Source organism: Aedes aegypti, chromosome 1, assembly GCF_002204515.2.
Source record: "Aedes aegypti strain LVP_AGWG chromosome 1, AaegL5.0 Primary Assembly, whole genome shotgun sequence".
Taxonomy (NCBI): domain Eukaryota; kingdom Metazoa; phylum Arthropoda; class Insecta; order Diptera; family Culicidae; genus Aedes; species Aedes aegypti.
The window spans coordinates 29,354,653-29,367,406 of NC_035107.1; the positions used below are offsets into that span (position 1 = coordinate 29,354,653).

The window sequence follows — 12,754 nt, forward strand, 5'->3', positions numbered from 1 at the left end:
TTGTGGAACAAATACAAGCCAACTGTAAGGATGCTGGACGATATCTTGCCAACCGAGGAATCAGATGGGTGTTCAACCCTCCGTCGGCGCCCCATATGGGAGGCATTTGGGAGGCGGCCGTTAAAAGCGTGAAGCATCATCTGGTAGCAGAACTTGGGACGGAAGCTACAACATTTGAAGACTTGACAACAATACTGTGCCAAATTGAAGCATGCCTTAATAGTCGACCATTGTGTCCACTATCGAGCAACCCCGATAGCTGCGAGGCATTAACTCCCGGTCATTTTTTGGTCGGTCAACCGCTGAATCTAATTCCGGAACCTGTTCTTCAGCACATTCCACGTAATCGTTTGGACCAATGGCAAAGCATTCAACAGCGCTCCGTGCAAATTTGGTCACGTTGGAAGGATGAATATCTCGCCAGTTTGCAGCCACGCACCAAGTGGCGGTCATTTCAGTCGAACCTTTCGGTGGGCCAATTGGTTTTAGTAAAAAACGACAACGCTCCACCCACACAGTGGGAGCTGGCACGTGTAGATGCGGTCCATCCGGATGCTTCTGGTGTGGTAAGAACAGTTACGCTGCGTCGTGGATCTACTATTTATCAGCGCCCCATCCACAAGCTATGCGTGCTTCCTGTTGATTGACGCCGGTGGCCTCAAGGTGGGGGTGTATGTTTTGGTATCGGTGCGCCCCTCGACTCAGCGCAACAACGTTTCCCATCCTGAATGCGGCTCTGTGGATATTGCCGCGCTCTCGCAGAGAAAAAGAAAGAGTCAGTGTTAATTCGAACTCTGTACAAGACAGAAGAAAAATAAAACAGTTTAAATTTCGTCTCGATAAGTTTAATTTTTGGCGTTTTAATACAGTCCATTGGCTCCAAAACACAATCCCAGAGGAAAATTCTGGATAAGTTTAACAGTAATTTCTCGAGAAATTCCAGAAGAATAAAAAAAAATCTGAAGTAATTCCAGAGGAATTTCAGGAGAAATTCCAGGGAATTTTGAATGAAATTCCATAGGTATTTCATGAAAAATTTCAGTAAAACTTCAAGAAAAAATCCTGGGAAATTTTTGGACAAATTTCAGGAATAAACCCAGAGAAACTTGTTTTAATCATAAGAAATTCCAGAGTAGTTTTCAGAGGACATTACATTAAGCAGAAATACCAGAAGAACATTAGAAGAAATTGCAGCGTAATTTATCAAGCAATTCCAGAGGAATTTCAACAGAAAATCTAGAACAATTTTAGGAAGAAATCCAGTAAACATTCAGGAGAAGGAGTTTCAGTCTGAGTTTCCGGGCAATGCAATTAGAAATTCATGTGTAATTTAAGTGAAAATTACAACAGAACGTCAGTGGAAATTGTGGAGGAATTTGTGAAAAACTTTCAACAGCAATTCCAGGGAAACTTCAGAAAAAGTTTCAACGGAAAGTCATAAGAAGTTTTAGTGAAAACTAGTGGTCCCGGCAAACTTCGTCTTGCCATCAAGTAGGCCGTTGAAAAACGCTGTGTATCGTCCCATACAAAATGACAGTACCATGCACTCTCGTTTTTTTAACTTTCCCGGTGAATATCCTGGGATTTTTATACACACAAACACGTCGGAACCCTTGACGAACAAAACGGAGAAGGAATCATTCATTTCCGTTGACCCGTTCGTAAACCATTTCGTGACATACAAACATCATTCCATTTTTATTTATATAGATAGATTCCCAATGATTTTTTAATCAATAATACTGAGACATAAATCCTACGGAATTTCAGAAGAAAGCTCAACGATGTTTAGTTTCATCATAGCGCATGTAATCTTGAACATCGATGATATTCTGTGATGGGTGATGATTCGAGCTTGCATTCTTAGTATACATTCGTTTGGAGCCTCGAAATAACACATGTTTTTATATCGGCGATCTTGAACTATGGTCTGCGGTGAATTATCAGCTTCACAGAACTTGTTCATTGTCATAAAGGCTGATTTGCTGTTCCAAAAGATTTGTGCAATTTAATTTAAAACTACTATTTTAGTCTCCAACAATTGGTTGGTTCATCAAGATAAGACTCAATTATGCAATCAAAGACTCAAATTAAGACTTCAAAGAAAACCTACTCATCAAGAACAATAATTTAACCTATAATTAAACAGTGAGAGAATTCAGCAGTCAATCTCAATTTCAACGGTGGTTCTTTCTGTTCTACACATGAAGCGCACAATTTATGTAAAACTTTGTTTCCAAAATATATCCCAACATGTAAACTTCCGGCACCTGTATCATCTTCCAACTCTACAACTTCGGCTTCGGAACGCTATCCGGAGCAATCCTGTAAACCAATTTGTGCGCTTCATCGTAGTGCGGATTGGTTGCCTCCCGGACCCGGGCCATCCAAGCAGTCATTTTCGGTCGCCCTGCGCACGGATCGAAGCCAGCCATTTCTAGCGAACGAAAACAAAAATCATCAACTCATCCAAGCAAGCCTCTGAATTTCATGACTTACTTGGTTGCTCAATCTCGCACGCCGCAAACAGATCCGCAACGGAAATCTCATTGCCCACTAGGAAGGGATTGCCTCCGCCCAGATAATCACTCTCGATGAAATCCAAGCAGTCCTCCATTTTCTGCTTGTACTCCTCGGCCCGTTCCGGATTGACCTTGGTTCCCATCAACTTTGGCCGCAGCCACACGTACTGGAAATAGGTGGCACAAACGGCCCGCGTATTGTGCTGCTGCCATTCCAGATACTCATCGATCCGGGCTCGTTTCTGACTGTCCTTGGGGTACCAATGATCCGAGAATGGATACTCCCGGGCCAAATACCGCACGATGGCAACACTTTCCGCCAGATGTAGGTCGTTTTTGTCGACGATGCACGGGACCTTTTGGAAGCGATTGATCGTCTTGAACTTGTCGGTCAAATGCTCGCCTAAAATTAAAATTATATTGTGGTAATTGATAATGATAAGAAATAGCGATTACCTTTTCCCAGATTTACTAGACACCGTTCGTAGGGGATCTTCGTCGACTCCAGAAAGATATACAGCATCCGACTGGGCTGTGACATAAGGTCGTAAAAGTACCGTAGCTTTGACATGATGAAGCAGAACCTGTACCACTTCAAAGTTCAACAGCTAAATTGGTTCTGATAAGTGCGGCCAAGATTAGCACTGTTGACCACAAGCTGATTCGTGATTTGCAAAACAATGTGATGGTATTCGTGTTGCACAACTACGCGATCAGCTAGTTGCGTGAATGTGTGTTTACGCATACTAAAAGAAAAAAAAATCAAAACAACTTTCGACGGTGCGCATCTTTATCTTGTACTGTGGGTAAATACACAAATTATTTCTGATGACGAAAGTTTTGAAACTCCTTGTTTGGACCCATGATTTCTAACTGTCCGAGCTGCAAATCGAAGTAGCCTTTAGCCCAGGCTCTTCGATTCAAGTGAGGAAACCAAGGATGCCGCCAATCGAGATCAATATTTCCGAATTTTGTGGATTTGGGCAAAATATAAGGAATATGAAAAACAACTGTCGCTTTTTTCAAATTTATTACCCAGTCAATCAATCTATTACACCTTCGGAGTTTCGATCTCCTTCGGTGTGAACTTATACAAAATCTTGTGCGCCTCATCGTAATGCGGATTGGTGGCCACCCTGACCCGTTCCATCCAAGCCGCCAAATGCGGTCGCCCCACTCTGGGATCGAACCCAGCCAGCTTCGGTTGCTCAATCTCGCAAGCCGCCACCACATCGGCAAAGCTCAGTTCCTTCCCAGCCACGAACGGCTTCCGGCCCTCATCTAGCCACTCCCGTTCAAAAACGTCCAAACACTCGATCATGTTCGCTCGCAGCCTATCAACCTTCGCCTGATTGACTTCCATCCCCAGCAGCGGAGTGATCCAGCTGTAGATGAAGAACTGCGCACACTGGGCCCGGATGTTGGCATGTTGCCACTCTAGATACTCATCTACCCGGGCACGATCCGCGCCCTCTTTCGGATACCATCGATCTTCAAGCTGAAACTCCCGCGACAGATATCGAAAGATTGCAATACTCTCCGCCAGCTTGAAATCGCCATGGATTATGCAGGGCAGCTTCCCAAAGCGGTTTACGTTCTGGACGAATTCTGACGAACGGTTTTCAACTGAAATTGCGGAAAAATGTCATTCAACATTGATTGATTGAAATCATGTAATTTATTGCCCCTAACATTTCCTCAACGCTACCGGACACTTTTCGAACGGAATCTTCGTCTGTTCCAACAGGATGTACAGGGCGCGGGATGGCTGCGATAGCAGATCGTAGTAGTATTTAAGAGCACGGCTGGCCATGATTTCGCAAATACAGTGGCCTACTGATGGGATATATTTACCAAACCACCAGTGAGCACCGACTGCCAAATGGGCCAAGTTTCTTACTCGTTTATGATCTTTCTTGTTTTGTCTGGCTTCGGTTTCAAAGTCCAAAAACGGAATGGCTCAACCACAGACGCATCATCCGTGTGCAGATGACTGATAAGTGGATATCAATATGTACCTACGCTGTTGATTTCAAGTTTGTATTCATACAAGAGTGGTTTACGTGTGCATACGCATTGCAGTCTGAGTTTGTATGCGACACGGTAGAAGGAACAGACATCATCGAAAAAGCCGGTAGAACTGCTTGGCTGCCGAGTCCTGTGCGTGCCACCGTCTTGACTTCTCTTGAGTTAGTTGAAACACAGACTTGTCCTCATGGCTCAAGACCGTGAAATAGACTCCTGAAATTGGTTTCATTTTGCAGGTCCTGTTTAACTGATATATTGCCGGTCTTCCATATTCTCCTTTTCTCCTACTCGATTCCAGCCTGCATTTAATTATCCTGAAGTTTTCTTCCTTTTTCAGCCATATTTCCTGCCCAGCAGTATTACCACACCTTTATCATTGCTTCAATTAATAGCGAAGTTTCTCGCGAGAATTTGTTGAAGTCAATTCACATAATTACATTTGTAACGTTTCTTATACTCCTTGTTTGAGGATCTTCACTAAGCACTACGGGATGACGAGGTCCCGTACTATATGTTTGAGGCCTCAAGTCAATCCCGTAGGAATGTTTCTGTTTTTGTTAAGCTTGTTCCTATCGGTGGACAGTTTATCAGTGGCTGTCTGCATAGTTGGTATTTATTGGGATCGAAGCAATCCATGTTTAAGAAGATTAATTGTAGTAAGCCATGAGAATTACAAGTAAAATACAATTTTCATTCCACTATCGTTACCCAACCTATCAAGACGTGTTTCAATTCCGATGGACTTATCCACGGTCTTCTTTTATCCTCGACTTTCTTTTTCTTTTCTGCTCTAAATGCGGGCAATGTTTACATTAAATGACATCCGGACCAACATCCGGACAACGAATGTTCACAGGATGAACACGAAGTGGATGAATGCACAACGAAATCGTTCATTTTTTGTAATCACGGCCCGCAGTAATGGTTTTCTTCCCGATGGAAGTTGCAGCGTGACGTCATCGTAGATTAGTTCATAGGTTATGAGCACAGCGAAACGGGACATAGTCATAAGATTTTCAAGCAGTTTTTCTTTAACCGGAGATTTTGTGAAGAAGTGACGAAGCTCTTTCCAAGATGATGAGTCCCAGGGGCACAGAGGCTGGAAGCGGAACAAGATCGGAATCAAGCGAAGCGGCTTTGGATCGCCGGGTCATGCGGACTGCCGGAAGCATTGTTGCCTTGACGATGGAGATGCTGCAGGGAAAAGAGAACTACGTAACGGATAATCCTCATCCGGGAAGACACGTGGAGCGCGGTAGAGTCTCGTCAAGGTGAGGTCCATCATCTGCCTCAGTCAGTGCCTGGTAATGGACGCTGTGGACAAGCTGAAAAAGGCATTCCAAGACGACGGAGTCTCCGGCGGATAAGTTTGCTGCAGCAGCTGACTTCGATTCGGTTGGAATATTAAAAAAAAACCGAAGCGTACGTGGATGCCATGGTCACGACGAGTCACAAGCTGACGGAGATGAATTTTGTTCTGAGCGACGAGTGGTTGGCATCGTTACTGTAGATGGGACTTCGGAAGCGCTACACTCCCATGGTGATTGAAATGGAAGCACCCAATTTTCTCTCCGTATGTTGATATGACCATAATCAAAGGTGACTAGACATAGATTTTAGTGATTCAAAACAATTTTGGAACGCGAGATGACGTCTGCTTGTTCCCTGGTAACGGACAGAGAATTTGTTTATACAGAGAAGCGCGGATTCTGAAACCAAATGTTCTAATCGAACCGTCTAACGTGGTTCCAATCGAGCAAATTCAATGAGACTCGAAGAGCTGTTACGCAAAAGAGACGATGGATGTGTGTTAGTGAAAAGCGATACGAAAATGACGTCATTGATAAGCTTGGTTTCTTATGGCGACTGACAAGATGACACGCACAGTAAAATATTGTTTGAATGACCTCAATTATTGATAGTCATTGGAAATATTGTTTATAAACAAAGCCAAAATCCTCTCTGCGTTTCTCTAGTATGATCATATTCTCTGGTAACGGCAGGGGTCCGGCGGTAAAAAAAAAACGAATCAAGCTCGCCTTAGAAGGGAGCTGTCGAAGCGACAGATTGGTCTGTTGGGTCCGGCGATAAAAAGAACCAAGCTCCCCTCAGAAGGGGGCTGTCGTAGTGACGGATTCTATCCGTTGCGTCCGGCGGACAAAGATATTGCTGCCAATCAAGCCGGTTCGCCTTTTGTTGTTGCTGAGGCGCAGCCAATACTCACATGTGCCTTTCAGGTACCGGGCATTTCGGTTGAGCTCCAGCCAGTCATTTTGAGGATTATTTGTTTTGCGGCTCAGGATTGACACCGCCGCCGCAATATCCGGTCTGGAGTTGACCGAAACGTACAAAAGTTGACCCAACAGTTTTTGGTACTCAATATTGTTTGCTAGAGGAGTACCAGCTTCTTGCTTCAAGTATCCTGGATCCAATGGATTCTTGGAATTCTTGGCATCTTCCAAGCCGCAGGAACGTACGATCTCACCGATATATTGGTTTTGATTGATGAAGAAATCGCCATCCTCGTTACGCTTCACCTTGATACCCAAGTACCATTGGATGTCACCAAGAGATTCGACGTTGAATTTCTTCCGCAAAACTCCAACACAGCGATCAATCATCTTCTTATTTTCGCACGCCACAATCAAGTCGTCGACGTATACCAGCACATAACACCACCGCTTATCTTCCAGCTTCCTATATAGGCAGGGATCCGAGTCGCACCGTTTGAAGCCCATCCGCTCCAATTCGGAGTGCAGTGTGCTGTTCCACGATCTGGCCGCTTGTTTCAGGCCATACAAGCTTTTTCTCAGCTTATATACTTTCCGTTCTTCCCCTTGCACGACGAATTCTGGAGGTTGACGAAGGAATATTTCTTCATCGAGATTGCCGTACAAGAACGCAGTTTTGACGTCGAATTGTCGTACTTTCATACCTTGTTTCGCCGCCACAGCCAGTAGAGTCCGGAATGTTGTTTGGCGAACAACTGGAGCAAACACCTGGTCATAATCTGTACCATACTGCTGGCTGTATCCCTGTGCGACGAGTCTTGCTTTGAAGCGGGCCACTTCTCCATCTGCGTTGCGCTTGATTTTATACACCCACTTCGAGCCAACTGCTTTTCGACCGGCTGGCAGGTCCATCAACTGCCACGTTTCGTTCGATTCGATGGACTGCATCTCCTCAACCATCGCTTCATGCCATCTTCTACGATCTGGACTGTTCATTGCTTAGGCAAAGTTCTTCGGTTCTTCATGGACACCCGACACTTCGGCGGACCAGGAATTCACGACCAGCCGCTGCGGATCGCCGCAGTAAAACTTCATCAGGAAATCCTTCGAACTCTCTCTCCGATGTACTGGTACTGCCATCATCTTCCAGTTCAGCTTCAGGATACTGGAACTCTTCTGTGCTTGCATCATCGTCACATGGGCCTACGCCAGCTTGGTCACGCAATGTAACACTCACCTCGTCGTCATCGTCGTCGTTCACAACCGCATCGTTGCCTTTCATCTCGTTGAATTTGGCATCGCGGCTAATAGTGATGCTGCAGTTTTCAGGGTTGAGGAAACGATAGGCCTTTCGTCCCTCAGCGTAGCCCACCAGTACCATTTTGTTTGCCTTCATGTCCAACTTTCTACGTTGTTGCTTGGGAATGAACACGTATGCGAAGGATCCAAACACTCGTAGATGCTTGTAGGATGGCTTCCTACCGTACCATAACTCATATGGTGTCCTCTCGTTACACGCTGTTGGGAGTAAATTTTGGAGATAACAGGCAGTTACGATTGCTTCTCCCCAAAACTTTTTTTTCCATACCTGCATCGGCAAGCATACACCGCATCATTTCAGCTAAGGAGCGGTTCTTCCTCTCGGTCACTTATTCTGTTGTGGGCTGTAAGGAGCTGTTTGTTGCAGAATGATTCCGTTGTCGGCCAGGAACTTCTTCAGCTTTCCACTTGAGTACTCACCGCCTCCGTCAGATCGTATCACCTTAGATTTCCTACCAAATTGTGTTTCGATGAGGCTGATGTACTGCTGAATTTTCTCGAACACTTCAGATTTGCAACGTAACAAGTAAACGACCGTGTAGCGTGAGTAGTCATCGATCAGCACCATGCTGTACCCGATTTCCGCTAGGCGTGGGGATTTCAAACGGTCCTGACAGATCAGTATGTACTAAATCTCCTACCGTTTTGCTTCGCCTTTCAGATGACTTTGCACTGAGCCAGAAATTGCGTACGAATTTCATAAGAGAACGCTTGTGAATTGATTTCTCGACTGGTTTTCTCTCTTTCATAAGAGTCTTATGAAATACAAAACGTCCGATAATCACAAGAATTTCTTGTCGTTATCATTAGAGATCTTATGAATATCTTTATTTTCCTGAATTCAAAGAGCGATTCTCTAAATACATAATGGTCGAAAAGAATTCCATAATTGATATCTATGATCCTTCATAAGAGTATCTTATGATATTAGACCTATTTGTATTATGAACGCAATGATCGATGGAAGTTCACAAGTTTTTCTTATGAGTCTCATTAGATGCTTCTTATGTCTTTATTCCAAAAGAATTTCGTATGAAATTCTTACGTGGTTTTTGATAGGAAGTCGACTGTTTTTCACAAGTGTTACTAATCAATGTCATACACGCGCTTATGAATCTCAATCGTGAATATTTTGTTATTAGCATCTCTCCACGTAATCCATAAGATTTTCGTATGAAATTGTTAAGAAAATCGTACTCCATTAGATTGTCTTATGAATGTCAATGATCAATGCGTTTGATATTCAAAAAGAGTTTCTTATGGAATTATATCTGTCTATGTAATGAGTGTTATTTCATAAGTCTGTTGTGGAATGTTATAAGATTCTCGAATGAAGAACAAAATACTTCTTATGTCGTTATTCCATAAGAAATTCTTATGTACCTCATACGTTCCGTTTCCTCAGTGTGGGAATGAACTCCGGGCCATTTTTCCTTCGCAACAAGTGCCGCACACGGTTTGCACTTCACACCGTTGGAGGGAAATACCAGTTCCTAACTGGTCACGCACGATCTTCGCAATGGCATCCGCATTTCGATGGCCCAAACGCCTGTGCCACAAGTGTATGCACTCCTTCGTGTGGCTGACAGTTGTCATCATGGACTGCTCCGGGTTCGGTTTCAAGAAATACAACCCGCCTCTCCGTTCGCCGACGATAAGCACTGCTCCATTCTTGACAATTTTGCAATGGTTTTTCTCGAACATAACGGTGAATCCTTCATCAACAATTTTACTCACCGATAACAGGTTGCCGGTTAGCGCTGGCACATGGTACACGTTTTTGAGCTTCACGTCGACAGTTTGACCATCACCGTCGAGACTTCGGTACACGCCGGAACCGATTCCATTCGCTTGAACTTCGTTTCCATCCGCTAGACTGATGCGGTCCTTGCACGATGTATCCAGTTCCCCAAGCAGCGACGCATTGTTGGTCATGTGCGACGTTGCGCCCGAATCCAGGAACCACAGATTACGTTCCGCCAATCGATTCCCGATCGCAAAACATACCTCCGATGAGTTGTTCTTCACCATCTTGACTGTGGTGTATCTCGACTTTTCTTCTCTGACTGCTTCCGGTCCTTGGCTAGCTTCTTACACTCTCGGCGAATGTGTCCTTCCATATGGCAATAGTGACATGTAATTTTTGATTTTTCTGTTAAAGCTGATGTATTGCCGATGTGTAATGCCTTTTCCTCCGACTGATTCTCGACGCGGCACTTCCATTCGTCCAGAAGCTTCCCCTTGACATACTCCAACGTTAGGTCGTCCTCCGGTCAGCTCTCTAAAGCGGTGATCAAACTGTTGTACGATTCTGTAAGGCTCGAAAGGAGCATCGCAACCACCCAGTGTTCCTTCAATTCTTCACGCATCGCAGTAAGCCGGTTTGTCAGATTTGTCACTTCGTTGAGAATGAGATGGTCTGACACAGTGGCGCAACCAGGGGGGGGATTTAGGGGTCAAAACCCCCCCCAGAGCCGAAAAAAATTAGGAAAATTAAGTATATTTTTGAAACTCATCACTACACATCTTATGCAACTTCGCAGCAGTAATTTAGTTCGGTTCAAATTAGCACTAAAATTTCAGTGATTTTTACAGTTATATCTTCGAAGTTATATCTCTCAGATCTCTGAAGAGTTTATCAAAAAAAAAACCCATAAGCAACGAAATTTTCTTGCCTTTTTGGAATAGGAAATAGGAAACTTTGTGTGGGAAGTTTGTCAAACATTTAGATATATTGGGGACTTTTAGATACTTCAGTAGTGGCGCTTTTGTATTTTGTACAACATCGATCTATATTTGTACTCAGCATCAGCGCGGTGCTTATGAAGTGTTCAACGGAAAATTAACATAAGATGCAGAATCCGAAGCATCAAAAATATTTCAGTTAGCGCAGTATTTAACCAAATTTTACAACTATTTTTAGAGCATATGAACTCCCGTATAAGCCATGCCTACAGAAAAAATAGTTTGCTATCGAAGTATGCAAAATCATCCAAAACCACAATACTGTCACCATAAATTACTGAAGAAAATGCAGAGTCCTTGTGTAAATTAAATTAATAATCTCCAGATAAATTCCTCACAAAAATGATCAAAGGAAGAATTTGACGAAATTTATGCATAATTTATGATGGCAGTCTCAGAAAATTTACCCGGGTTAACAAGAAGCAGCTGGATTCTGCACCTTCTTGAACATCACAAAGCATAGCGCACAACCGTGTAGATTCATCTGTCATCAATTTTGTTTACACCCCTCTTTCTTTCTTTTGTGATTCTGAATTCTGACTTTTCCGCACGCAGTTTTTCGTTCTCGGGAAGTTCGATCGCGGTGTTGTGAAATTGTACAGCAGTGGAAAATTAGCTGCGTCAAACGACATCAAATACAATTTCGTAAGTATCATCTGTCGAGACATTCGAGGCGTTGAGCTCAAGCATAAAGCTAAAATACCGACTCGCGTATTTTCAAGGTCATCAGTTGTTCCCCCGCCCGGCACAAGGCCAAGCCAAAACACCACCATGGGAAACTCTGTGAGTGCCAGTCCGGTAGCGGCTCTTCCCGCAGGGACCACCACCAGTAGCAGCCCAACGTCGGAAGCCAAGCCAGAGAAACCCAAGTGCAAGGCGTGTTGTGCCTGTCCGGAAACGAAACGGGTTCGCGATGCCTGGTGAGTGGCAGTGCGATGAGAATCTTCCGCCTCGGTTATATAATGCTTCTTTTTGTTCTGCTGTTTTGTAGCATAATGGAACGAGGGGAGGAACAGTGCGGGGATCTGATCGAGAAGCACAAACAGTGCATGCGGGACATGGGATTCAATATCTAGGATCTCATCTGAGGAGGACGCGTTTTGACTGATTTTCCGAATTGTGAGCCAAATTCCTGTTGAGCAGCAGCCATTCGAAACTGAATTCTGGGCTTTAGTTTGTGAGATGTATATAGGAAGAAGGCCTTTCTAATTGGGCTTTAATTTATGTGTATTAGTATTACCTCCCCCAACTTCGATTGGTTTTCGTTTTGTACTTAAATTGCGGTCATAAATAAATTATGATTTAAGTACAACTGTCTATTCAGAGTGTTTACTCGTTTGACGAAATGCAATTCCCTGATATATTTCAGGTTTTACAAAAAAATCATTCTCTATGAATTTTAAAGTATTTTTACTTTAAAATTCATAGAGAATACACTGATAAAAATCCACACGCTCGATCTGTGTGTTTAAAATTATGGATCGATTCATGAACGTCCATATCGATTTGCTATGATTTTCTTGCAAACTTCGTGTGTGTTACACATTAAATTCCTGTGTTTTGCTTCATGGATTGATTCATCAACCGACAACAGGGATTCCATATTTTTTCCACATAAGTTCCCGAAGCTTTCTCTTCAGATTCGTATGTGTCAACCTATGGACGCATAGATCATCACTCCAACACGGATTCAGTGTGTTTTGCTTATGGTTATCTTGTGTCATAATCATCATGTTCAAGTTGGTCGATTCATTGATATGCGCAATGAGATTGTTATGATGAAATCCATGAGCTATGCTATCGATTTCCATGTTCAAAGTTTCTAAATTGTTTGTGATCAGCCCATGGGATGCATAGTGAATTGAATTGCGGTTGGACCTCGTGTCGAACGACAGTCATCATCATGCT

At 43.6% G+C, this 12,754-nt stretch overlaps 3 protein-coding genes across 3 annotated transcripts; 1 reads left to right on the forward strand and 2 right to left on the reverse strand.

The window, feature by feature from the left end:
- Positions 1 to 2,217: 2,217 nt before the first annotated feature.
- Positions 2,218 to 3,178, reverse strand: LOC5571386 (glutathione S-transferase theta-1). Its single transcript, XM_001659617.3, has 3 exons — positions 2,979 to 3,178; positions 2,500 to 2,925; positions 2,218 to 2,437 (listed from the first exon to the last, which is right to left on the reverse strand). Exons 1-3 carry the CDS (start codon positions 3,091 to 3,093, stop codon positions 2,289 to 2,291), a joined length of 690 nt encoding a protein of 229 aa, XP_001659667.2. The 5' UTR covers positions 3,094 to 3,178; the 3' UTR covers positions 2,218 to 2,288.
- Positions 3,179 to 3,533: 355 nt separating this feature from the next.
- Positions 3,534 to 4,488, reverse strand: LOC5571381 (glutathione S-transferase theta-1). Its single transcript, XM_021839280.1, has 2 exons — positions 4,215 to 4,488; positions 3,534 to 4,148 (listed from the first exon to the last, which is right to left on the reverse strand). The coding sequence occupies exons 1-2, from the start codon at positions 4,333 to 4,335 to the stop codon at positions 3,574 to 3,576; spliced, it is 696 nt and encodes a 231-aa protein (XP_021694972.1). The 5' UTR covers positions 4,336 to 4,488; the 3' UTR covers positions 3,534 to 3,573.
- A 6,848-nt stretch (positions 4,489 to 11,336) lies between these two features.
- LOC23687501 (cytochrome c oxidase copper chaperone) lies at positions 11,337 to 12,158 on the forward strand. The gene is made up of 3 exons (XM_011494709.2): positions 11,337 to 11,491; positions 11,569 to 11,766; positions 11,838 to 12,158. The coding sequence occupies exons 2-3, from the start codon at positions 11,618 to 11,620 to the stop codon at positions 11,920 to 11,922; spliced, it is 234 nt and encodes a 77-aa protein (XP_011493011.1). The 5' UTR covers positions 11,337 to 11,491; positions 11,569 to 11,617; the 3' UTR covers positions 11,923 to 12,158.
- Positions 12,159 to 12,754: the final 596 nt, after the last annotated feature.

Bases quoted from the DNA above. Each gene is read 5' to 3' on its own strand.
- LOC5571386 (XM_001659617.3), bottom strand. From the start codon at position 3,093: ATGTCAAAGCTACGGTACTTTTACGACCTTATGTCACAGCCCAGTCGG. The intron at 2,926-2,978 runs GTAATCGCTATT...TTTTAATTTTAG, and splicing joins TCTAGTAAATCTGGGAAAAG to GCGAGCATTTGACCGACAAG. The intron at 2,438-2,499 runs GTAAGTCATGAA...TTCGTTCGCTAG, and splicing joins GTGCGAGATTGAGCAACCAA to AAATGGCTGGCTTCGATCCG.
- LOC5571381 (XM_021839280.1), bottom strand. From the start codon at position 4,335: ATGGCCAGCCGTGCTCTTAAATACTACTACGATCTGCTATCGCAGCCA. The intron at 4,149-4,214 runs GTTAGGGGCAAT...CCGCAATTTCAG, and splicing joins TCCGGTAGCGTTGAGGAAAT to TTGAAAACCGTTCGTCAGAA.
- LOC23687501 (XM_011494709.2), top strand. From the start codon at position 11,618: ATGGGAAACTCTGTGAGTGCCAGTCCGGTAGCGGCTCTTCCCGCAGGG. The intron at 11,767-11,837 runs GTGAGTGGCAGT...GCTGTTTTGTAG, and splicing joins AAACGGGTTCGCGATGCCTG to CATAATGGAACGAGGGGAGG.